General features: G+C 38.9%; 1 protein-coding gene across 6 annotated transcripts in view; it reads right to left on the bottom strand.

Annotated features, from left to right (window-relative positions):
* Window positions 1-9,663: 9,663 nt before the first annotated feature.
* Window positions 9,664-27,172, bottom strand: part of TBC1D5 (TBC1 domain family member 5) — a 251,111-nt gene continuing 233,602 nt past the window's right edge. For all 6 annotated transcript variants that reach the window (XM_057424934.1, XM_057424935.1, XM_057424936.1 and 3 more), the window contains 3 exons: window positions 15,673-15,752; window positions 14,740-14,916; window positions 9,664-10,113 (listed from right to left, as the gene is read on the bottom strand). In XM_057424934.1, the coding sequence (XP_057280917.1) occupies window positions 9,823-10,113; window positions 14,740-14,916; window positions 15,673-15,752 (548 nt within the window). In that variant the 3' untranslated portion in view covers window positions 9,664-9,822. The remainder of the gene's footprint in view (window positions 10,114-14,739; window positions 14,917-15,672; window positions 15,753-27,172) is intronic.

The following is a 27,172-nucleotide window of genomic DNA, read 5'->3' as shown; positions in this document are numbered from 1 at the left end:
AGGGATGAACATGGAATGGGTGAGGGAGGCTGCTTCACCTATTCAGATGCAGACCTCTCCCACCATCACCAGTGGTACCACTTGTTCTCACTGGAGCATGGCTCAGTTCATGCTGGAGAACTGTGACCTCTGCCTGTGGCATAGAGCAGCACCTGACAGACAGTGAGCCTGTCACCAGGAAAGAAAAAAACACCAACACTTTCTTGGCTTTGAAAGAGTGAAGAACATCACCCTCCCACCCCCCAGGCACAGAGGTCCGGCTGAGTTCAAGTCCCAAGAACAACTCTGTGAAGATTTATAGTAAGATGTCAATAACAGCCAAACCAGAAACTTTTCCTTCCAGATGTAGCCCAACTGGATGACAGATGCATGAAAATACATCAACCTGTAAGAGACTTGATGTCCATTAACACCAGAAGCCTTTGTAACCTTGTCACAACTGCCATAGCAGCCCTGAAATAGTGATGGATAATAGGCAGGGCCAGGTGTGTGCTGACAGTACACTGCTAGCCGCATCCCAGGTCACGGTACTGCATTGCTGGCAAATGTGCTATCCCTGCCCCTGCATGGGAGCATGTGGTGGTTTGTGATTCTCCTCCTAGACTTGGCCTGAACCAAGGTGATGACTTCCAAGAAGTGGCTGCTGCCACCATTGCCACCCTAGCTGTGTTTTGATACATAACTTTGCACCATTAGCAGCTGTGGCAGGAGCTGATGAGGAGTATCTGTGGTAAACTGCTTGCAGCAGAGGTCTAAAACCACTTTAACATAGATGTTTTATGTACAACTGTCTGGATCCACAGACCGAATCCAGTGACCCTGGATAGGACAAAGACATATCTTTGCTTATGGGTGTCCTAAATCAGAAGGACATACATGCCATTTGCAGAGATGAACAGGATCCAGCACAGAGCTATTTTGATTGAGCAGGAGGGGTTTTAACAGACCCTCTTATAAAAAATAAATACTCTCTACGGCAGCAGTGGGAATTGATTCTGGAGAGCATTTGCATTACCGTGACTTGCTGGCTTGCACTGCCACCCCAAGCCTGGTGATGAACCATGATGCACACAGTTATCTAGGCTGCAGATGGTGGATGCAAAAGAAACATACCTTGGTCTGAAAAAGCTGCTGTGACCCTGGGGATCAGTAGAAGTGTGATGATTTGCACTCAGGACAGGTCTGATCCAAGCAGGCTGGGTCTGTGTTCAACAGACAAGTTGCACTGCAGTCTCTAAAATGGTATTTTACCTCACCCACGGTGGATCTGCATGTGTGATAAGCCTAGAGAAGAGAGTGCCGAGCACACTGCCACAGACTGTGGGTGAAACGTGGGTTCTTTCATCCAAATCGTGGTGCATGCCAATCACACAGCTAATGGTTTTGATATTAATGCAACATCCTCTGCTGCATGGACAAATGGCTGAGCATGTACAAAGAGAACCAAGAGACAGACACCTCCTTTTGCCTCAGTGTATGAACTGTCCCTGACCGTGCTGCTCACCAGCTATCCTCGGTGACTGAGGTTTTCAGGCCAGAAATCTTCTACATCTAGTAGCCAACACCATAAACAGCAAGTCTTGCCTGAGTGCATAAGCTGCAAAGCCCCACTCTCAGTCTCAAGTATCTCAGTTTTAAACTTGCCTGCCCTGGTTCCCATGGAGCATCCCACAGAACAGGCCCACTCTCTGGATGTGGATTTTATTTCTTATCAAAGATAAGCTACCCTCCATCCAAAAATCAGTGATTTGATAAAGGCATTTTAAAATGTCATAAAGTGAAATATACTGATGCATTTGGAATGTTTTGTACATTTCAATTTTTAAGTTTCTGCAAAGGATTTTGTACATTTTCCAAAAGAAGTAATTTTGAACCAGAATGTGACTGTCCCTTATAAAGTATCAAAGCGGTATATCTAAAACATTTAAGGCTTCTTTCTGAAGGAATGGGTGTTATTTGCTGAAATCACCTGTTTCTTACCTGATGTTTCCATTTGGTCTCACCAGCATTCTGCAGTAGATATTGGAGTTGTTTTTTTTATCACCAGCCCGCAGCACCTGTATGAATGTTTTCTGGCAAAGTCTGACTTCGTAATTTGCGTCAGGCTCTCATTTGTGTTGTACCCCCACATCCTTTGTTGTGGTTCTCCCAAAATTATTTGCAACTGGATATCTCATAAATCCTGGCCTAGGAAAGGTGGTGGTGGGGGGATGAGATGGTTCTGTAGGTCATGCACAGGAGGACAGAGTATGATGATGAGTGAAGATAATTAACTCTTGCCATACTTCAGAGAAGCATCACAAAAAGGTATAGAGACCAAAGATTTTAGGAAAAAATGAGAATTTTTACAAGCAAGAACATGAACTGATTTTCTTTCCTTAAAAAAATTCTGCAGAAGCCATATTCATCATGTAACTTTTATCAGTAAGGCCAGATGTACCTTAGTAAGCACTATCAAAGCACCCAGTCCTGTCTGCATCCATGTAGTCGAAGAGCTGCAAACATACTGTCCAAAATGTCTTAAAAGACATTGGTTTTCCACTCCATGCAAGATACTAAACATACTAATCCCATTATGTAAAAAAACCCAACACTTAGATTACAAGAATTTTAAAGTTGCTATTTCTCTTTTTTTTCTTTTGTTCTCTTTTTCTTTCGTTTACTTCAAAATGCTTACTACATGGGGGACAAAAAGGGCAGAGTTGTTGCAGTCTCTCTGTGGACTTACACCAATAATAACATTTCTTAAAAAAATTGTTAACATTCAGCAAAAATGCCAAAATATGAAAAATTAGATGTATCTTTCTTTCTTATAAGCCACTCTACAATGTAAAATTTGCATCCTATAGAAGGAAAACACTGAGGAAAGCACACTGCAGCGACTGCAGTGCCAGCATGGTTAATGATGCTTGGCAGTTGCTTTCCTTATTTAAGCTGAAGCTTAAAAGATCTGTGGCAGGCAGCAAACACTAATTGTCATCTTTTGATCCTCCATCTTTCTAGCAACACTGTAGCCCCTGGCCCTTGCACAAGGGCGTCCCACATAACAGGGGCACACACCAGCATGGCATGGTCTTGCGTGCCCCGCATTTCCTTCAACTTCCCCTGTGCCCATGATCATCCTTCCCCAAATGTGGCTGTGGTCCCTTTTGCAGAGGACAGACAAGTTCTGGTACCATACTAAATCGTCTTCCTGGGTCTGAGGCTGTCCTCCCTCTCTGTGGTCCCACCAAGGGGAATATTGAATTCAATTTATTATTAAAGCATAGCTTGGTAAGTTTGTTATTTGCCCAATTGTGCTTCAATGTATTCAACAAAACATGCTGGTTTTTAGAAACTGAAAATATACACTATCCCCATTTATAGTTCAGTAAAGTTGATGCTTAACTTAATCTCCACTTAAGTCAGGGAAAAGTTTCGGAGGAATCAATGTTTTGTTTCAGCATTTTTGCGAGAAAACAGACCAAAACTCTGTCTTGTAACCAGTTTAAATACATGCAGGCTGTTTTACAAGTAAAAGCATCTTAGCAAAGGTCCTTTAGCTGGACAGGGAAGAAAGAAAAAGCAAAGCATTTTTGAGCCAAGCCAATACTTTTCTGCCATTATTTTTTTCTCATTGTAAGAATTACAAATAAACTGTGGATAGAGAAAATATTAGGCAATAAACCTTACAATAAAGCTTACCACAGGGAAGTTATGAGGACTGAATACGGGTACCACCATTATGAGATTTTTCATAAGATTTCACGAGAAGAAGGAGCACACAGGTTGGGCTGGTGGCCAGGCTGCAGGCATAGGGTACTGGAGTCCTCAGATGATGAGCAGCTAACTTTGATCACAGTGACTGAGAACTCATTGATTCAAGAAGATTAAACAGCTGAGGCTTTTATGAGTTACGTCCGGCAACACAAAACTGCCAGATGGGGTTAACTGTGGGAAATGAGCACCAAGTGGGTTTGGAAGGAGTGTTTGTTGGGGAGTTCCCCCAGTGCAACTTCTTCACAACTTAGCAAACATGTAAGTCATTGCTCAAATACCACAGTTAATTTTCTCCAGACTTTGAAAGTTATTGGTCTGAAGTACAATTCTGAAATGCAAGGAGTTCATTGGGGTCCCAAACTCCTACCTTTAGGTGCCCTTGTAAGATGCACTGTGGTGTCACCTGGAGGCTGGTGGTTCATTGCTGCACATGCAATGCACATGTGATGGCAGAAGACTTGCACACCTTTACAATGAAAGATCAATATGGAAAGACACACGTGATAAAGCACAGGTAGGGACTGCAAGGCAGTAATTAATAAGGAAGGCAGTAACTGGAGAAAGTAACATTCTATCCACTCAGCACAAAACCCACCCTACTGCTGTTCAACCCCCAGACAGCTGGTGCAATGGGTATTACATTGACTATGGGTGCAAGTACTGCAGCCATCCAGACAGCAGTGCCAGTGGTAAATGGAAGTCTGCATGGTGCAACAAGCAATAACGTGATTAGATAAGGAAATCAAACATTTCTAAAGAAGGTGAAATTTTATTGAGACCTGATGATTTTTTTCAAGCCTAAAGAAGCTTTCTATGTATTTAAGGATATTTTTTTAACATCCTGATGTATTTTAATACTTGAAGCTTTAAGAATGTTTCTAAGAACAGGCTCACATTCACGAACATTTTCTGCAATGTGTTACAGGCTGTTGTAAGTTTCCCCACTTATGCACAAAAAGATGGATGTTCCTGAGTACTGCACAAAAGTATGCATTATCCAGCAAGCTATATGACAACCTTTTTATAGATGTTTGCTCGATATTATTTTAAAGGGGAATTTAATGCTGATCTGAGAAAGCTACTACATTCCACATCCACTGGATTTAATTATCACAGCAGGTGGGAAATCAAGATATTGTGACAACCGTTCTTCTATCTCAAAACCGTGTAGCCATTTACATTCCAAAAGGTCTCAAATGCTGACATGATAATTTAGAGGATCTTCGAATTCTTCTTTGTACTAGTTAAAAATTCAGGCAAACCTAATCTCGCCACGGTCCCCGAAGCACACAGTGAAAGGCAAAGCTGTGAAAACTTTCTCAGCCTAAAGCTCTGTGACTGCACGTGACGACTGAAGCAGCAGAGTTCCCATCAAGTCTCTGTAAATGCTTACAGGGTTTTTCATGCTGTCACCATGAAAGACAGCGAAAGTGTTAAATAGTGTGATTTGAATGATCAAATTCTTACCATTCACAGAAAATGGAACCGCAGTGCCTTCCTCTGCAGCTGATATATTTTAATGCTTCCTGCACCTCGGCTTCAGCTAGAGTTTTGCAAGTTAGAACCAATGATAGGTTTGCTCAAACCAAAAAAGGTACACAAGTGCCACCTGAAGCACATTTTAGAAAACACTTCTTAAACTTACTGTATGTCTCGAGAGAAATACAGCTTTTTATATTTGGCAATATTGTTATCCTGGTTTTGGTATGGATTTTTTTGTTTGTTTTTATCTTACTTGTTTAAGCCACTGCTCTTCAGTTGCACTTATTTCAGCAGTGTGGGAACAAATTCTGCTGACACAATGCTACTGCCATCAGCTAGGTTATTATCAATGGATTACATCTAGCTCACTGTTGGAAAGAGTAAAACCTGGTGAAATAGTATTACTCTTACCATCCTAATTTCGACAGCATCTGTGATGATGTGATCTGTGAGGGTGGTGAGGCACTGGAACAGGTTGCCCAGAGAAGTGGTAAGTGCTCCATCCCTGGCAGTGTTCAAGGCCGGGTTGGACAGAGCCTTGGATGACATGGTTTAGTGTGAGGTGTCCCTGCCCATGGCAGGGGGGTTGGAACTAGATGATCCTAAGGACCAACCCTAATCATTCTATAATTCTATGATAGCAATCTATGCTAGAAGGTCTGTACAAAATCAGAGAAATGGATGGTTCCTGCCCTACAGTTTTAGAGTCTCATGCTTCATCTCCTCCAGCTCATTCTTTCTGGGTTTATGCACTTTGCCCTTGCAGGGTCCTCCCACATATCTAAAAGCTCCCCTCATTTTAGCAGTTAAATATATTTCAAGCAGCAGGCAAACAAGTTGCCTATGCGTGCGCTTCAAGTTGCTGTTTCTCTGATGACCTCCTTTCATGCTCTTTCATCTCTAAATTTAGCTAGCTACTAAAGTGGGAGTCTAGCAGATTTGGTGACACAGGAAACACTAATGCAGAGACTGTATATAATCACTTTTAAAAGAACAGCAGAGATTATAAGACAGCGTCATTACTATACTGTAGCCAAATGCAGTTTATTTTATGAAATTGTACCTTTTCAAATCTAATAAACCATTACAGATACTCACTCAAGACCAGTATGTGCAGCACAGAATCGAAAGTATTATCTAAGGGCTGACACCCTCAGAAATGAGCTCATGTCAGGACTGCTATGCCTGTATTTGAAAGATGACATTGTGACTGTCGGGCACAAGTACACCTTCAATCTGAAATTTAATCTTTCAAAAAGCTGCCTCAGTGCCATCTAATAAGAACATACTGGAGAATCACAGGAAACAGTTAAGAGTATGAAATAAAGTACTGAGATTCAGAAAAGTGAACTGCACAGATACTGGTACTGTGACTGACACACAGTGATGTAACTATACCAAGTTTCATGAAACTGCAGAAAAGTTATACCTTGTTAAATTCTGGTCTGCTATTTTCAGATACAATAAATAGGGTAAAATAAGAAATGGTTTTTGCTGCTTGGCTGACATAAATGACAGGCAGTTTTATTTTCTGGATCATATGTATAAAATCTGATTGAAATATTGACAATATTTGTGTTTATGGAGATAATGGGATAATTTTAAAGTTTTTAACTACTCTTGTTCTCGATATTCACACTCCCAGTCTTCCAGTCAAAAAGCTTTCCCTCCTATTGAGAAAACAGCACAAGCACAGAAAATTTGTTAATTCTTTCTTTAATAAAGCAGACTAGATGTTCTTCCAGACTAAAGATACAAAGTTCCACGACTAAATGAATACCCAGTGAAAAGATGATACTGCCTTTCCGCAGTACATACAAATGACATGACATGCAAGAGACTTTAAACAGTCATATATTACAGATGCAAGATACATTACAACAATCTCAGATACATATCTTAATCCCATATTAGTTTTCATCAGTAAATTGCAATGAATATAATTTTTCTATCTGCTTATTGTTATCCATTAATGTTATGAGTAGGTCGTCTTCAGAGAAAAAGACTGATCTTGTATTTTAGATGACAATTTCTTTCTTGGAATTTTTAACATAACACAAGACAGGGTTATGACTTGACATTTTGTCTAACTGAGAAGTTTCAAACTCAATGAATGTACAAAATTCTAAGTACCCCTGCACTGTGATCAAGTATCAGATATATTTGAGATGTGGAATGACATGGTATAACCAAAGCAGATAAATTGATTTACTGGAAATTGCTCTCATCTTGTTTGTATAATTATGTCTCTGCTTATAAAGATTTTTATCATATCCCATGGCATGACAGGCATTCAGCTCATCGGTATTCACTGATTAGTGAAAACTTCTCAGAAACTCACAAAATCTTTACAAACTTTTAGGACTGCTTTAAAATATGCAATATTAAAGATACAACTAACTTACAAAAATAAAAGAACTGTACAAATCATACTCTTCCATTGGCAATGAGACTGTTCAAGAAAATAGCAATGTGATCCCTGAAACAAACAACCAGAACAAAAATCAAAAGATTGATGCTTAAAAAAATAAAAAAGAAGTAAAAATATTCCCCCTGCCAAAGTATTGGAACCCTTGAATGTTTATGTGTCACAGAATATAAAACTTTTCTTTCTGTCCCCAGAAAATTCTTCCTCTTTCCATAGGTACTTCTTGAACAGATTCCCCTTTGTTGGTGGTGTGGCACAAGCCTTGCTGAATGGGTTAAGGCTAGAAAATCTTGAAAGACCTAAATAAATCAACAGCCCACCTAATCCCCTGGCATTCATGCAAACTCAGGGAAATAAAATAAACCTGAAGACAGGCATGCATGCCGAATTCCAAAGTGACTTTCAATGAAGCTTAAAATTAAACCAAAATAAACTCCTCTCTGAAATGTTAGCATTTAAGATCTTTCATCTAAACAGTCATCTGACTGTTCGTATCACTGTTGCAGAGAGGTATCGTGCTATGCCTGCTCATAACATTCTAGTATTTTGTCATATAACAAGGCACAAATAATCTCAGAAGGACCACACAGCATTTTTTGAAGGTGTAAGAATATGGCAGCTACCATGTACTTACATTACAATTATCTCTTCAATTCAGCCACTGACACAAACCTTGTGAAATCTAAGACCAGCAAACTACATGTCACCTCATCTTTGGGATACAGTACTTAACTTGGTTTACAATTACAGACTAAGCAGCAAATAACTACCATTTCTTAACTCCATACAAACACAAGCTTTACCATGCAATTATGAAGTTGTTGCATGGTATAATGTATCTGAAAAGTAAATAACACAACTTCTTTTGATGCTGTTATCGAATGACTCTAGCATTCCTTTGTCAAGCTAGCTCTGTCTAGGTCTTACAAGAGGAGGTGTCTGCTTACCATGCTTTCTTTTTATGAATTCCAACAGAGTTTAAAGGGAACCCTCCCATCAGCTTGAAAAAAACTGTTATTAGATGTACTATGTACTTGATGGGAAAGAAATACACTTTTTTTGTAGAAGAACAAGTTCTAGGGTTATTTAGAAACTTTCTGTTGGTTAACACTGCTGCACCATTATGCTTTTCTTGAAATGCGGGAATCGTATAGGAATATATGTAAACAGAGTCTACAGAAGATACTAGCAATGAGATATAAAGTGCTTTTAACTGTGAACATTTCATTTCACTTTGCACCCTTCCCTGGTAAGTTACCATACTCAAGCTATTGTAGCTCAGCTGGCTGAGGTCTACACTCCATGATATTGTAATTTCCCTTGCACCTACTGTTTTAACCATGGTAGTCTCAGTAAAATAAAAAATAATTCATGCCAGGGGGAGTAAAAGGAGACAGATACAAAGAAGGAATGAGGTGAACCGTGACCTCACAAGGGGAAAAAAAGTAGGCAAATGGAAATAATATGTTGTATAGGTCCCTGTTCTCAGGGAATTTGTCACACATTCTCTCTCCTGTAAGACAGCGCTGAGGAACAACTACACAAACCTCTGCTTCGAACACACCTCAGGCTACTGCCAGATGAAAATGAAGAAACTAGGATTCCTCAACTGAGAACAAGCTTACTGCAAGGGTGATACTTTTAATCTTTCTCATATACTTTCCCCACTTCTCTAAGCAGTCTCTAAAGAAACAGTACCTTTTCCTCCTCAGAAAATCCAGTCAAGCATATTTTGTAAAAGGATGATATTAAATTAAGCTTGTCTTTGCTGCTTCAGGTCTGATGCCAAGTCTCTACACGTTTTCTAATCCATTATGGTACCTAGCACATACTATTCTATGTTTTGGGAAAGCAACAGGTCTATAGTAACAAAGCTTCTAAGTAAGATAAACATATAACTAAGAATAACTGTATATTAGAACAGGGATTTACAGGATCTTTATTTAAGGCAGTTATTAAAAGGTGTCTATTCTTTTTGAAAAGTTGCAAATTCATTATTTTTTTTTTTTAAATTTAGGCTTTTGGCAGCTGAAATGTGTTCCCTTTATCTATTTTCTGTCCTTCTAATCCAAAGAATTATCCAGCCCATGCAATCACAGGAATTTGGGTTTACTTGTAACAATTAATCTTGCAAACTCTTCCAACCCATTTCTTTAGATGTCCAGTGGGCTGACAATAGCGAAATCAGAATCTTTGCTGTTATTACTACTGTTGTCATCAGGGCTGGAGCTCAGGTTGCTGGAGGAGGCTGAAATGGATCCCATCAGTGGATCAGAGAATATCAAAGAACGAGAAGGAGCTTCTGGCTTCATCACTGCCTCCTTGTGTGCCTGAAGGGATTGCGCTGGCTCTGGGACAGTACTTCTACTTCCTTCCTCTTCTTTGGAAACCATAATATAGTCATCCGCAGTCTTGCTTTCACTAGTGCTTGAATCACTCGTAGTCTGTGAGACAATGGCACAAAAAAGAATTCAAGTTAGTACCACTTTACCACTAAATGAGGTTGATGATGCATGTCAGTGATATGGGAGTAGGATAAAGGTATAATCATTATTCATAAGTAGCAATGCTCAAATCAAGAAGAAAAAAAATTAAGTGTGTATTAGCTTTGGATGAAATAATTTATTTTTTATTTATAAAAGCATAAAACATAACACTAATAATACATTACTGGGCATAGCGGTCATACATGTTTCATCATCATAGTGCATCCACGGAATGATCACAGAAGCTAGGCATTTAACACATACATTAGTCATGAGGATTTTCAGTAATCGTACTCTCATTGCTCTTAGTTTTCTGTAGTAATTCATGAAGTAGTTCTGAGGAATTGTTTACTGGTTTGGAAGGGATCAACCCCTCTGCAATAATCAGGGACACCTTCAACTAGATCAGGTTGCTTAGAACCCCATCCAGCCTAGCCTCGAATGTTTCCAGGGATGGTGCATCTACCACATCTGGGCAACAAGTTCCATCCTCATTGTATAAAATTTCTTCCTTGTACCAGCTCTAAATCCACCGTCTTTCAGTTTATAACCATTACTCCTTGTCCTATCACAACAGGACCTCCTAACAGGTTTGCTCCCATCTTTCTTATAAGCCCCCTTTAAGTACTGAAAAGCCACAATAAGGTCTCCCTGGAGCCTTTTCTCCAGGCTGAACAGCCCCAACTTTCTCAGCCTTTCCTCATAGGAAAGGTGCTTCACCCCTCTGAGCATTTTTGTGGCCTCTGAATCCTTTCCAATAGGTCCATGTCTTTCCCGAACTGAGGGATCCAGAGCTGGATGCAGTACTTCAGGTGGGGACTCGCCAGAGCAGAGAGCGGGGCAGAATCACCTCACTCGACCTGCTGGCCATGCTCCTTTGGATGTAGACCATAATATGATTGGCCTTCTGGGCTGTGAGTGCACATTGCTGGCTAATGTCCAGTTTGTCACCCACCAGTAGCCCCAGGTCCTCTTTGGCAGGGCTGCTCTCAATCCCTTCATGCCCCAGCCTGATACCAGGGGTTGCACTGACCCAGGAGCAAGACCTTACACCTGCCCTTGTTGAACGTCATGAGGTTCACATGTTAGTAGATGCACAGTATTGTAGGAATCTAGTGCGGCCACAAGGCAGGGACAGGTGAAGCTTTTTTGGGAGCTCTAAATGCCATATTCAAAATTTCAGTACTTTCGCATCTCACCCCAGTCCTGTACAACAGAAATATACGTTCCTTTAAACAACCAGTGTTGCATAATTCACCTGGCTTCTTTCCATGCTTCTATTTAAAAGCTCTGGGGGATTGCAGTACAATCTCATTTTGCAAAATTATACACTTTATTATTCTAAGCCATCAAGATCAGGTGATTTCACACCTCACAGCCATCTGAGATGGCTCCATCTTGCACAGGGTGACACAGATGTTACGGAGTGACACACTCACTCAGCAAGCTCGGTATTTTCCTGGCTGGTACCCCAAGGATGATAACTGGGTATCATTCTTTTAGCAGTGTGCACCAGCAAAGGCCCTACATCATAAGCACTTTGCATTGGTGTTTTTCTTTTCCTAATTTCCTAAATTCTGCTTTCAGAATGCACTTAAAATGAACTTCTTTGCCATTTAAAAAAGGGAAAGGAAAGAAAACTACTCATCTCAATTTCTTGCCATTACAGTTGTGCTTTCCAACACTACTTTTCATTCTATTCACACTATTTGGCTCAGTTAAAGAGATCCATAGCTCACATAAGTATCAAAGAAGCACTGAGGCACAAAAAATGACTCCAAAATGCTGTAAAAGGACCTCCCATAAATGTTTACCTATCCCTGGCATACACTGGTATTTTGGTACTGATATTTCCAGGGGTAACCTCCTCCCTACTTCTTCTGCCTGTTTCTCTTTCAGGAAACTCATGCTGACGTGAACCATGTTTTCTCCCATCTGCTGCCACTACTGAATAAATGAAAAATGACAGAATTATACTTCCAGTAGCTTTGAAAGTTAACAACCTTACGCCCGTTGCCATATGGCTTCTCCAAACATTTTTCCTGATGAATATCAGCTAGTAGGACCAGACTTATTTCAATTGCCCTCATACTGTGAATGAGTTAAAACTAACTGTAAGGATACAATTCAAGAAAGCTTAGAAGAACAGCAGCTCATTTTGCCTCCTTCTTTGAACAGACATAAAGGCAAGATAATGTGTTAATTATCATTCATTATTTAGCAACAGAAGCCTTCTGTTTGTCAACTCTGCACTGCTCCAAAGCCAAACATTCAAAAACCCGTTCTAGTTCTTTGAGCCTTTACCCTTTGTTTTTGCATTTTTAATTTTGCAGCCTTCTAAAGAAGGGCTGTATCCTTATCCTTGCTTTCCAGAAAGGGATTCTGAGGCAAGAAAAGAGGAAAAGCACTTTTTAAAAAAGTAAAAGATGACAAATAATTTATACTTATATAACAACCAAGAACGAAAGACCAGATTTTAATCTTGATTACACAATAGCTACACCTGTAACTTTTCAGCTGTCCTAGAAAATATCCCCATAATTCCACCAGAGAAAAGTCTCTGTAAGTCACATCAAACAGAATTACATGCATTACCAAAGTCACAGAAAATTGAGATACAGTACAATTTATTTACCAATAAATGCATTAAATGGTCTAGAAATGGTTGGTTTTTAATGCTCCTGCAGCTCTCAGTAAATTCTCCTAGCTTGACCCAGGGCATCAGTGCAGCCCGTTTTCTCCAGCAGAGCTAAAAGTCTCAGCTGAGGCCAAGTCTGCGCCAACAACTGACCCCATCAATTAACAGCTGAATGTCACAGCCCACTAAATTCAGCAGTTTTATTTTCCTGTTTATTAAAAGGGATCCAAAGCTCTCCTCTTTTTACTTGATTTTAGACACAGTGGTTAAAGACAATGGGCTCAGAAACAGCACAGATTTTCTGGATACTAACAGTCCTCCTGGAGTGTCATTTCTAACCCTAATACTTTCTCTTTTTTTCTGTCAAAGGGGCTGTTGTTCATTATCATAATTGGAACTTGCAGAAGATAAGAGAAGGCTAATCCATATCAATGTATTGGAATCTTCAAACGTAGACCATGCAGTGCTAAAGCCACGTTAATGTTCTGCAGGAGCTCAACAGCGTCTACTCATGTTGCTCGTAGTTGTGTTAATAGCAGCCTCTGAAACTGGGGGACTCACAGACACCTCTGACTTCCTGGGGTTGGATGTATATACTCTAACTCACTCTGGGATAAGACCTGACCTCATTATATATCATCCCAATGCTTCCATTGGAAAAAAAACCAAACCTGCGCAAACCAGGCTTCACCTGCTCCACTCTCAATACTCAAGGGCAAAGCCCCCAGTGCCTCCACTCTAAACCAGCATGAGTAGGGTCTGCACACACTCATACAGCATGCTGTCATTTTGTATGGCATTCTACCTTCCATTTTCTAGAATAAATCCAAGTAAAAGTCATTAAAAAAACCACTAGTTGCCATTTTGGCAAGGAAGCAAAATGTAATTTGTGTAAAATGCTAGGAGATAAAGGGCAAAAAACAGGAGGTCACTATATGAACACTCCAATACACTACATCAGTTTAACCTATGGTTCTATTATGGGAGAAAGTAGTGACTGTAATGACAACAGCTAAACAAGCAGTGGAAACTTCCTAGCAAAGCTTTGCTCTTTGAACCTGCCATTACTAAAGTGAAAAAAAATCTCAGTATTGCTTCTAATAGAGAAATACAATTCAAATATAATTTTTACATAGAGCCTTCTAACTCAGGGGAACTGTGTGTAATTATTTGAAAATGAAAAAATTATTTCTCCTAGTTCCTTAGTAAACTTAATGAAAGTAAACTGATTGCAGACTCACTTCAAAACTGAGGTCAAAGTGCTACCACTGACTTACAAGTGTGAGTATCAGTAGCGGGCTAACAGACTTAAATCCACCCCAGAAATGTTCATATACAAACGTACTTGTCTTTAAGATCACATTTGAGTAAGACTGAGTCTTAGACAGGGAGCGACCTTTTAACATGAAAAGAAAATACTTCTTTCTGTGTGTGAACTTTTCCCATGACTGTGTGCTTTGTATGTGAAAACATTGTTTACTGATTCAAGGAGAAAGTCAATACAATGGTGTAGAAGGTAAAAGCAACCTCCTTGCTATTTTCTTTTTGGCACTGGTCATGAATACACTGCAATGCAGTTAATCAACTCTTACATAATGGATTCTGGAGGACAAGGACAACGAGAATAATCATATAAGAACATCTGATACGGGAACATTTAACTCCAGTTTTTACATCTTTTTGTGGGAAATCAATCTGTGACTCTGTGATCCAGCAATTTGAAAGTCGAATCCTCCCTGCCCAAAACACTGAATAAACCTTTAATATCTGTGTGTGGAGCATATGACTACAATAAAAATACTTGGTGGGAGTAGGACAATAGCTAGAGGGACACTTTTAACCATATGTACCAGGTTCCCTAGTAAAGTCTGGATATGCTAAAGGAAGCCTCCAAAAAAGATAAGACTAATTCCACTAGTGTCCTGTTTGAGATGCTTTTATCTTACCTGCTGTTCTGAGATGAACTGTTGCTTTGTCATAACAGGCCCCTTTAGGGCATCACTCGTCCCCTTGTTCTGACTGTTGGAACAGTAGTGATCATCTGCTATGGTGATTTGCTCATTTTCTTCAGCTTCCAACTGACTCTGGTTGAAACGCAATGAACCTTTCAGGATATCCTTGATCTGTTGTTGGATGAGAGAGGGAAGAATGTAATTCAGAAATTTGGAGGAATTATACGTTTTTAAAGCTCTGTGCAGTATGTTTTTATGCATCATTTCCCCAAAATATTTGCTTTGAAGAACTAGGAAACAAGTCAATATTTCTATCTATATTGGTTAAAGAAACAAGTATCAGTGAAATGTGGTTGTATCAGAGTCTGGAAAGCAACTTTCCAATAAATCTAAAGAGAATGAAACTGTTCAGATTATTCCCTACCTCATTATATGTTTAAGATTTGTCACACTGTTCCTCATAAAATGTATTTTGAGGGAGAAGAGGGCAGTATAATCAGAACTAGAGATGCTTGGCAGCATTCTCATTTTATGTACATAGTATCTTTTCTTTTAATTCAATGACATTCCGGTGTTGGCACATTTAAATAATGGGGAAATAGGCATAACTATTGCATGTACATTTTGCATTAAGAAGTTGACGGTGTGGCTGAAGTCCAAAATGTGCTGTTGCACTGCCTCAGTTCTGGTCCAAGGCCTCTAGAACTTTTCAGGGAGCAAACAAGAGTGCAAGTCATTTGAACTCTTTAGAGCTGAGTTTTACCTTTTTGGATAAAGTACACCAGAATACTCGATGCATTGGTATTAGTAACACAGCTATAGCAAGACAAAATGGCAGTATATTAAAAGAATAAAAAAGGAGAAATAAAAGAAAAAGTTTAATAGCACTGAAGGGCTCAAGAGGGCTAAGCTAAGCAATAGTTATACCTGCTTCAAACCAGCCAAGGAAACCAGAATTTCATCTTCTTTTTCCAAGCGTTCTTGTAGTATGACTTCCTGAATATTTCCTGCAACATCAAAAGAAAAAAAAGTTATGGAGAGAAAATTCCCTAAATAAGCTCTAATGTGCTCCCAACTTACTGCTGACTTCTGTTCGAAACAAAACCCTGCAAACACAATGTCATAGACACTCTAGAGGCTGGCAACCTTATTAGCTGCGGAGGTGAGGTCAGCCCTAGCCCGGCACTGCTGCCAGCAGGTCTCCAGCAATGCTGTGCTGCTGTGGGACTTCTACTGCACTGCCCCAGTGTACCAATGGAATCAGGCCTCTACTGGCCCTTAGAAGAAAACATCAGCCTCTGTGGCTATCAGAGTTATGCACGTCTTTGAACCTGCAAATGCTCTGGAAAGCACTCAATAACATTTACAGGAGTCTGCTGCAACTCACAGGAAGGTTTAGGGTAGGAGTGTGGCAATCTTCATCTTGACCCTGCAGATGCTAGAACACTCTTCTTCTTTATTAAAAACTGTAAAAAGTTTAATTCTCTTTCCAATCCCTTCTTTCAGGTAAAAGACCCAAGGGTAAGCAAAACTTATTTGACAGAAAGAGCAGTGCAGTGCTGCCACTTCAGAAGACTCCAGCCTATACAGCTGTCCTCCAAGGATGCATTTCAATACTATGGTATATGGTGTTTGCAGGAGTCAGGGATGGAGGCTGGCCAGCACATGAGAGCTGGACCTGTGGTGGTCTTCCCTGTATCAGGGAACTGTCAGGCAATGCTGCAGTCCAAACCAGCCCAGGGAAACTACAGTTCCAATAGCTCTGCAGACGCTAAACTATGTCAGGCCTCCTATTTCCTACTTTCCTCCTCTTTAAGAAAACAGCAGAGATTCCTAGTGACAGATTTACAGAATGAGTCAGTATCTATCAACTGAAAATGACAGGATCTGCTTTTGTGCCACTCCCATCTTCGTACATACATACAGAGCTGAGCCCAAATCCTTCAGTGATGCTTATTTGGAACAGTGCTTTGGTGCTCATGAATATCTATATCCCAGGTGCTTCACAGTTAGAGCTTTGTATCACTAATCCACACCTGCATTGCATTTGTTTGTTTTTAAAACCATCCTACATGTTCAGGGCCTGAACCAGTGAAAGAAAAGCCAAAACTATTGTCCCAGATTATGCTGACAAGGACGGATACGATGACACTGGACACTGCCAACATGATATTTCAAGTAAAAGCACTGAGTAATTCGGTGTAAGTTTTGTGCTTACAGGATAGATAGCGGAAGAATGAGATCTAGGAGACTGGGCAAGGAGAGAGATTAAAAGTAGAGAGGTGAATTTTAAACCCACATATAAACACTTAAGTTTGAAATTGAGTTAGGGGTAGAAAACAGTAATGGGATATAAATGAAGAATGGAAAGATCAAAGAGGAGACAGGATCCAAGAAGTAAACGAACTGCTAAAGAAGCAGTCTGAAAAATAGAAGGAATAAAGAGGCTAGAGACATGAAAGGCAGTAGATGACAAGAGTCCATGAAAGGTGGTATGAACAAGGTCAAGAGCAACAGTGGAGATTATAGGACAACTTGTCATTGCATAAACAGCCTATCTGAACAAGATCCATGTTTACATTATACAGCGCTCGTTATTTACCATATTACAGAGGCAGTGTCCTGCAGCAATGAAGTCACACCTAGTACAGTTAAACAATGTGTAATATAATTTTACAACAGAAGGACACTGCATTTGAAGGCTAGAAATAATATAAAACCAGATCTTTCCACAAATACATAGCATCACGAATTGAGAGAAAGCATGATTAATCCAACATTTTACTTGCCTTTTTATATCTTATTTAGATGGTCCTGTCTCAATTTGGCAAATAAAATATATTAATACTAACTTATAAAATAATACTTTAGATCCTATTTTCCACTGTTCAACAAACAATGCATGATTTTCTACTTTTAAAATGTTCAGAACTCAAAACATAAGAAATCTGAAGTCTTCACAGGCAGGAAAGCAATGCTTAATCACAGCCTGAATCACTGAATTCAACTGTCTTTTCCATTTCTTGGCATTAGAAAGAAAACCATTTCTATAGTGTTTGATCCCCACATAAATTAAAACCATATATTAAATAACTAAGGTATGCATACTGACTAAGCAGATGGATCAAGAAAATAATTCAAAACAGAACTCCAACCTGCCAAAGCTAAATGAGGGAAATCTAAAACTCAGGCAAATAAGAGCACTAGAACAAAAGCTGAAAGGCATTCTACATGATGTGGAAATAATCTACTATTATTTCTGTTTCTTAGAGGTGTTTTATAAGTCTGTATTTAAGAAAAACGGAAAAGAATCTATCAGTGCTACAAAAACCAGCTGTAACTGCTTGAAGAGGCAATACAGTCAGAAACTTCTAAGAACTTAGGACTGGAACTATAACAGTTTGCCAGCAGTAAAAATCGATGAAAATATTTGTATCATCACATATTTACTTTAGTAAGATTAATGACAGATTTCAAAATTGGTTTCAGAGGAAAAAGATTAGATGAGAAAAGGTTGGAAATACAGCAAAATTTTCTAATACTGAACTGTTGCACTTTTAACATTTTCCCTTCAATTTGCAGTATCTTTAAAGTAAAGTACAGTAGGACATATGTCTTAATATTATTTTTAATCGGTTAAAAACATTGAAATGTATTTTGGAAAATTTTCCACTTGGAGCTTGCTCTAAGACACAATTTGGGACTCAAAGACCACACTTCCACTTAACCTAGAAAAATGCCCAAAGATGAAGATCACTGTAATTGGCCACTCCTCCCTTCTCACAGTAAGTAACAGTTGTGACATAAGGGCATAAATTGGGATGTCTTTCTCTAGTACAATAAAACAGAAGTTTCCCTGTGGAACTGGCAATGGATCTTTTTTCTTCTTAAATGTGCCCTTGAGCTACACATGGCTTCTATAATCTACTACCCTATCCCTTTTGAATGCAGCTTATTATCTATCAAATAAGTGATAAGTAGGGAACCCAAATCTATCAGTGCTCATCCTTTTTCCCTGGCTTATGAGTAGAGATGAATTAAAAAACATCCTCAGAAGACAGAAGCATACAGGCAATGTGATCTTGCACGAGTGCCTCCTTGATAACATCCGCCTGCTGTGACCACCTTTAGCAACCCATGTGGACTGGAAGCAGAGGTGGGAAGAAGGGGGATGGCAAGTGACGTGGTACATAGCTACACAGCTGCACTCCTGTGAATGGCTGTGCCAGGGTTCAGCAGTTCTCACCTGAGGGACTTTCATCCAAACCTCTTCCCACTGCTGGGGGACCTCACAGGGCAGTCAGTTGCTGAGGTAAACTGGGAAACTAAGCTCTCAAGTGCAGTCAGAAGATTATTGTTTTACCTTTCTGAATGTCAAAAGATACCCTTGTATTTATAAATACTTTTAAGAGTACTAGGAAGCATATTTGATATGATATCGCTCAGCTGAAGGACGTTTACATTAAGCTGAGATGTATAATTTAATTTTTCTTATATCACAGGAGATGTTACTGTGCTTTATCTATACAAATGAATTGGCTAGATATTGACTTTTTTTTCATTGCCTGATGCTCATCAGTACCTCACAGCTTTAACTATTATTTTCATACCTATTTAAACCTCATATGTCAATTAGGAACTGAAAACACCTTCATACCTGTAAAACAAACACTGATACAACTAATCAAACAAACTGATTACATGATTTCTGGATTATTCAAAGCTGAATACAGTTGGATTCTCTGCTATATATATCTTGTTGGGATAGCTGTTGTCATTCAAAAGTTAACAAAATCCTATGGTACTTAGAAGAATGAGACTAAGGTCAAATATTTCTGGCTACCTTTTTTGCTTTTTCTTTTTTCTTTTGTCAACATTTCATTTAGTTGCCAAATGCTTTCTGCAGACAAAGAAAATATTTCTGTTTCAGTGGAGTTCTTACCAGAGGAAAATAAAAGGTGAATTTTGCAACCTGTCATCTGGTGGTGGGAGCACTGCTGTGAGATGTAGGAGATCCCAGACAGCCATTACATGATTCTGGATTTGTTTCAACATAGTTCTAACAGACCTCTAAGTTTCACAAAATGAACTGCCATACCCTAACTGTATTCTTGACTAAGCCTCAGAAATACTGGAGCTGTAAACCCAGTTGCTCTCTTCAGAAGTCAGCAACATTACCTACTATTATGCTGCCCTCAAACAGGACTCACAGCCCAAGGGATGCATTTTATATAATTGATTACAATTAATTTTGGGTATTTACTGTCAAATGAGCAGATTCATTTAAGTTTTATAGATATTAGATCAGTAAATCAATAACTACTTCCTCAGAGAGACTATGATCAGCTGCCTCTACATATTTTAAAGCCATTTATAACTACGGAGAGTAACATGCAAATGATTGCATTCTTGTTCTTCTCTTCTACAAAACACAGAAAAAACAACGTGTCAAGTAGCGATCCCTTCACGTCTGTCCATCTAGAAGACAGACTTGTACCTTTTCCCTTCCACCAGAGAAGCAGGAGATAGGAAGAGCTATGGCCCAGAAGGATGAAGGCACAACATGGACCTAACATTATCCTGACATGACAGCAGGTAGTGATAGTGGAGGTGGAGGAAACTGAATCCAGGAATAACTTTAAGCTCCTTAGGCTGTTTTCCTCAGTACCACTGCCTTTTTGCAGTGCATCTCTTTCCTAATGGTATCTATTTTAAGCCAGTCTCTGTGGGGCCTTTCCAGGAAGATGATTTCTGCTGAGAGAAGCTAACCTGAAATAGCTGCAAGCTTTATTATGAATGCTGCCTTTCTACTACTAGTTCCAGATCAATGACTTGTGAACAATCAACAGTGCCAGAATCATGCTGACTTTTTTCACCCTTGCTTTCCACTACTGAGAAGACAGCTCAAGCTCAGAATGCAAAAGTGCTTTCTCATTACCAATGTAGGCAGCAGTAAGTAAGCAAGGTAGAACTGAGTGTATTACTTCACCTCTTTGTTTTTCAAAAGAAGGAAAGCAAAACACTTCCAAGGTTCTCAGAGATGTCAAATCAAAGTCAACTCTCCGGTTTCATATTCCAGTCCTTCTGTATGATCATGTTTACGCAATCACGGTTTACAGAAAATGATTCCAACATCTTCTGCACAGACAGCAAGGCTGCTTTTTCACCAACATTAGAGAGCTGGAAAGATGGACTGGGAATTTAGCTTCTGAAAATCAATTTTTCTTTCTTTTCACAACAAATACTTGGTTCCTACCTGAACTTGATCTGACTGAGCAGGAAAATGTGCTCTCTCCTTAGAATTGCACAGAAAATCTAGAAATTAACAGTGGTTTGCGGTCTTTCTAGGAAGACAGCACTGTAGTGATATTAATAATGCAGCTCAGGATGTTTCAAATACTGCATTTCCTTGCTAGCATTAAAAATACAAATACAAGGAGTTAAATTTCCTTCTCAAACAATGCAGTCTGTGATCTCAGTGTTCATGAAGGCAACATCACTAAGTAGCCAAACTTTCTATTATCTATCTCATTGTGAATGTCAACTCTAACAATTATGCATTAAACAATTAGCAATTAAATGCATCACTCAGCAACATCTGAGTGTTAAAAAATTTAAAGATCTTAATCTCAAGTATTAAATTCTTTGTGAAGTATCACATTCTTTAAATATTTTTTAATATAAATTATGTATTTATATAGTACTGACTTCTGATTCATGTCTCCTGTGGAGCCATGGCACTTTATCAATATTTAATGTGTGGTAATGCTTGTGACATCAGAGAAATATGTGGTAAAAAGTCACCAACCATCAACTCATGGCAATGCACAGAATCACTGATGTACAGAAAATGAAGTTGGTAGGGTCATGAAACTGTTTTGTCCATCCCTTGCTGAAAGGCAAGATAATGATTAACTATCAACTCTAATTTGCACATGACAACCAAAGTATGTTTAATACATACCTTATGTCCATGGCAGTACCAAGACAAGAGTGTATTCCCAGATGTCCTGTGCTTTCAAAGAGAATATAAAAGAACATAGGCATTGGGCCTCCCATAGTGGTAGGTGACAGAGTTTGACCTTCCTATGAGGGCTAATTTTTTGGGGGTAATTTTGGCCCTCATGGTGATGATAGACTGTATCACCCCACACTCCTTACACGAATGTACAGTACTGATCACTGTTAATACAAATGACATCTGTGCAGTAGCTATTGGTTTATGTGCTCCATATTCCCCCATCTCCATTCTGCTCACTAGAGGTCTTTACCCATGACTGAGAACACCACCAGCCTCTGAGAACTTCCAAGCAAGATATTTTTCTTACAGTTCAAAGCAAGTTTTTTCCTCCTCTTTCCTCTTCCAGAATTGCTCTCTTCCTGTTGTTTTTTACATTCATTAGAAAAAGAAAAATTACTCTGGTGTGAAGTGACAAGCAAAAGCAAATTTATTCTGCAGAAGTGACAAACTTAATAGCCATAAGAAATTGAAACTTTTCCTAAGGGGAAACTATAAATTTTCACTTCCTTGTGATCTAAATGATTCTGGTGGGTGTTGATCTCCCAAGTAACAGACCATAGGACAAGAGGAAATGGCCTTCAGCTTGTATCAGGGGAGGTTTACATCAGATATCAGAAAAGATGCCTGCACCCAAAGGGTTCCCAAGCACTGGATCAGGCTGCCCAGGGAACTGGTTGAGTCACCATCCTTGGAGCTATTTAAAAGACGTGTAGATGTGGTACTTAAGGGCATGGTTTAGTGGTGGACTTGGCAATGCTAGGCTTACCCTTGGACTTAAAGGTCCTTTCCAACCTGAATGATTCTGTAATTCTATGCTTCATATTGGAATAGGTTGCAGACATTACACCTTAAAATTGCTATAGTTGTGTAAAAGACAGTTACTGTATATCATGTAGGGATTTTGAAAATATGAGGTTTTCTCCTTGTATGGCTGAATTCATTCCAAGTGTTTCTGATTTTACAAGCAGAATTATTTACTCAAATACCACTGCAGTAAATATGACATAAAAGCCTTGACAGATTGAGCATTTTGAAAGCAAACATTCGTAAATGTCTGAAATGCCATTCAAAACATTCTTAAGGGATTTTCTATGATGCATGCCGTATACAGAATAAATGACAACAAACTGTGAAACCTGTTTTTAAAGTTTTCTATCAGATCATTTTATCCAGTCTAGAATTATGATGCTATCTCAACCTGTGTTAATAAATACTTCTGAATGTACCACCATGTATTATCCTTTAATTGACCACTGTTTAGTTTTCCTTGTCTGTATGAAAAATACTGTTACAGTTACTAGTTTCTACTGTTCTGTCAACCTAATTGCTTATGTTCAGGACTTTTGGAAACAATTAGGCATACAAATTATTTTATTCCAGTTAGCTTGAGTATTTGACCTGTGTGGAGAAACTCATGTGATTTTAAACATTATGCACCTTGTTATTTATATATGTTAAATGAAGTATATCCTGTTGCATTTTATGCTCTCTTCCACTGTATAGACTGTATTATAAAAGGCTATGGTTGCATATTTTATTCTTGAAAGACTGAGGGTCAAAGAATGTACATTAACTCCTCAGACAACTTCTGCATTTTGGATCAGGTACATCAATATTAAATTATTTAAATATCTACCTGGTTAATAACCATAACATTCAGTTTCCTGTGCTATGACTCTGGTGAAATTCTGCTACCGTTCAGAAAAAAAAGATGCTGCAACTTATTTCAGATTAAAATCTATGGAGTACCCACGATAGTTGGGTATCTATCCAACCTTGGACAGTTGTTTCTTCTGAGGTGAACTGAACATCAATGAAGAAAACTGATACTGACACAGGAGATAACATGTACATCCAATACATGTTACTGGCATAATTATTGTGGCTGCTGCTTAGGTAAATTTTACGTTTCCTACAGATATGCTAGCCTGGAAGAAAATCTAAAGCATAAGAACTAAACACTACTCTTTATTAGGAAGCAATACATAGTTTAAAACAGGAGCTTTCAATTTATATCCACAAATTACGGATCCGACTTTCTAGTTCTCTTTAAGGACACAGGTTGATCTAGCAGATGCTCGAAGTGCCATCTCCATTAAAGAAGGACAGGGAATGCGGCCGATTTATAAACCTCACTGCATCATTCAAACTATTTTGTGTTAATCGCTCACATGTATTGTGTAACTTTTTTTTTTGGCAATTTTTCAGACTTTAATGATAACCTTGTGGTTATTCCTTCATCAAAAAAATCTCAGTCTATTATGTTCTCTCTGTTCATCACAAACTTGTCTCTAACATACTGTATAGAAGAACAAAGTAGGGTCAAACATGCTGTGAGGAGAGGTGGCTGTACTCCTAGAATCAGCATTGTGCTATTAAAGACTCCTTAAGTATCCATGGAGAGTATCTGGGTGTTGGGTAAGAAGACTGCAGTTTCTGTTTCACTGCCTGAGAACATGGATGCCAGAAATAAATGAATTGAACTATTCAGTAGTATCTGGACTTGCACATGAAACTGTTTTGCCTCTTAGAAGAGACTTTGACTTAAAGTGGCTTGAAAATAAACAAAAAGATACTGCAAGCCCTGTGACATATTTGTACCACTTATCCAGAAGTCCTTAGGAGTGGATTACTGACAGTAGTGCTGGATTTGTGCCTGGATTGTAACTGAAAGGCAAGTCAACCCAAGCAGGGAAATGTGGTTACAGCTACGTTAATAAAAATAATTAGAAATGCATGTCAAAGGAAAGCCATTTTCCTCTGCCTTAATTTTGTTCCTGCACTTTCAAATGGCTTGCACAGATTTGATAAATGAACTGATTTTCTGTTTGCTACCTCTGTACAGCTTAGAGTCATGCTGCTGCTGCTCGGTTCTGAAGATGGAGACGGAGACTTTTCCATGTCACCTACTCCTTCTACCTACTGCAGTCCCCTTCAGTGAAAACAGTTGTTGTCTGGGATCATTTGAGTAGTTTTGTGCTACTCAACAACACATCCTCTAACGATGCCATGTGTTCTAAATATGATGGGCAACTGTGAAAAGTTGAATGAAGAGTGAAGAGTGAAAGAAAAGTAACATATATGTTCCTGCTCACCTGGTTCGTTATCACAAACCATATATATACCATAGCTATATAATTTAAATTAAAGGTAGACCTTAAAGAATATAATAATAAGCAAACCAGTGGCTATGGTAAGGTTCAGCTATAGTAATGCCAAAGACTGTTATAGAAATTAACAATTTGGCCCTGCCAGATTTTAGCTTCTGACAAGGTTTTATTCCTCTAAAGCTGATATCAGAAGAGAAGGCAATGTCTAAGAGATGCTGGGAAGAAAAGGGTGGGTCGTCAGTGGCTGTCAGCAGCAGAGGATATTCACTACATAAATGAAAGGAATGAGAGGCCAATGGAAGTAAATATTGTAACAGGAATTCACTGAAAGTTGCAGAGGAAGCTGTTAACAAGGTAATGATGGGGTGCGTAAACTTCATTATTTTAATCTCATTTTCATCCAGACTACTGGGATGAAAGCATCTGTAGGTTCCTGCCATGGCTGGACTTTCAGGACTGGCACAGTAAGTAGCTCTTTATCAGTTGAACTGTGTGTTTTGACCTCAAGAGTTACCCTCAAGTGACAAAAAGGTGGTTAAAATTCATGGGGCATGAAGAAATACAGTTTTATTCTTCCTACAGATATATATATATATATATATATATAGCATGACCAGAAGCAAGAGTCTGAAAGGCATGTTATACAACAAATACTTGTTTCCCAGGAACCATTCCTACATTTGGTTTAATAAATTTGTTAATGTTCTTTATTAATAAGCTGGTTTTATAGGTTATTTTACATTATTATTCTTGACCAAAAGAACATTCTCCTTAGTTTTAGACTCACAGGGCTGTGTTAGATGTGGCTTTTTTTTACTTAACAGCCTTTCTAATCACACCGGGTTTATAAACTATGGATCATTTTATTTATTCCCCAAGCATAAGAGAACTCATTTAATCCACTTACTTCCTCAACAAATGCTAAAGTATTTCATTTGAACTGTGAAATAATTTCCATTTCATTTTAGCCTTACAAAAATGTCATAACTTTTCTTCTCACCACAATACATAGAACAATAATTTAGAACTATCTTGCATACATTTAACAAGTACTGCATCCAGATCTATACTGGGCAATATATCAGCCCCTAAATAATTAGTAATTAAGTCAACTTTCTCCTCTCCCTTCCTCAGTGTAAATGATCCTTATAATGAAATGCATCCTTGTAACGGTTGCATTGACTGTTAAAATTGGGATGGATGAAGTTAGTCTAATTAAGCCTTTAAAGATTCTATTTCACAAAATAACTGTAATTATGCTAGCAACTACATCCTGTAAGTTTTTATTCTGCTATTTTTATATTTTTCCATCCTTGCTCATGGAGTTTGCAATAATCACAGTGAAAAGGTGGCTTTTAAATAATAATGTTTGTGTGGGAGATGCCAGGCAGTAAGTGTAAGTGAAACTTAAAACTGCCAGCAGTGCCTGATGGCTGTGGCAGGGATACATCCTGTGATTCCACCCAAAGGGCTCTCCCAAGACTAGCTTTCATTTTTGTGTGACTGTGATGCCATAACTTCTGGGCATTTTGTAAATAAGACAATCCACACTGGAGGGGCAGAGATGTACTTTCCAGTATTCCTACTTCTGAAGGACATAGCACCATATTACAGATAGCAGTAGTCATATTAGAAAATGCACCGAAAGAACAACCTACCCAGCCCTATATATGGGTAGCTCAGAGAAGGATTTATTTCCTTTGGCTTAGCAAAGCCATCATGCTTAAGAATAAAATTACTGGATGTGGGTGACAGCCGAGAGGTGTTTGCAATGTTGCCTCCAAGACAATAATGATTTAAAAATCTGGATATTGAGCAACATATTTCTAAGACCCACCTGAATATCTCTGTAGCAGCTTGCTCGAGTTCAGCAGTACCGGTATGAAGTTAATAAAACCGGGCAGACTTGTGTTTCTTCTCTGTAATTGGGTACCTTTGCACATATTTCTAGGCTGCTGTGCAGAACCCGGTGAGCTAACTGTGCAGCGCCGGTATGAGTCCACAGGGTTTATTAGCTGAGGCTCTATGCTGTGAGAAAGCTAAATTGCTTCTGAGTCTCAGTGGGCTGGGGAAGCAACCTGTTCATTTACATACTGCTGTCCTTAAGCAAAAGCAAGCGTGGAATGACCTTAGTTCCTCTACTTTCATAACCTGATAAATTGCCCATCAAAAAAGAATAGTTTCTATATAAAGATCCCCATATCCAAGTTAATACTGAACCAATGTTCCTTTAAATTGCCTCTTATGAAAAGGACTTCCTGTACTAACTACATGTGTAATATTTGGTAAACTTTCA

Source organism: Pezoporus wallicus, unplaced genomic scaffold (genome assembly GCF_028554395.1).
Source record: "Pezoporus wallicus isolate ANWC-B61680 ecotype Strahan unplaced genomic scaffold, APGP_CSIRO_Pwel_v1 contig_3181, whole genome shotgun sequence".
Taxonomy (NCBI): Eukaryota; Metazoa; Chordata; class Aves; order Psittaciformes; family Psittacidae; genus Pezoporus; species Pezoporus wallicus.
Note: the sequence above shows the minus strand (reverse complement) of the source record. Positions and strands in the feature narration are given on the sequence as shown.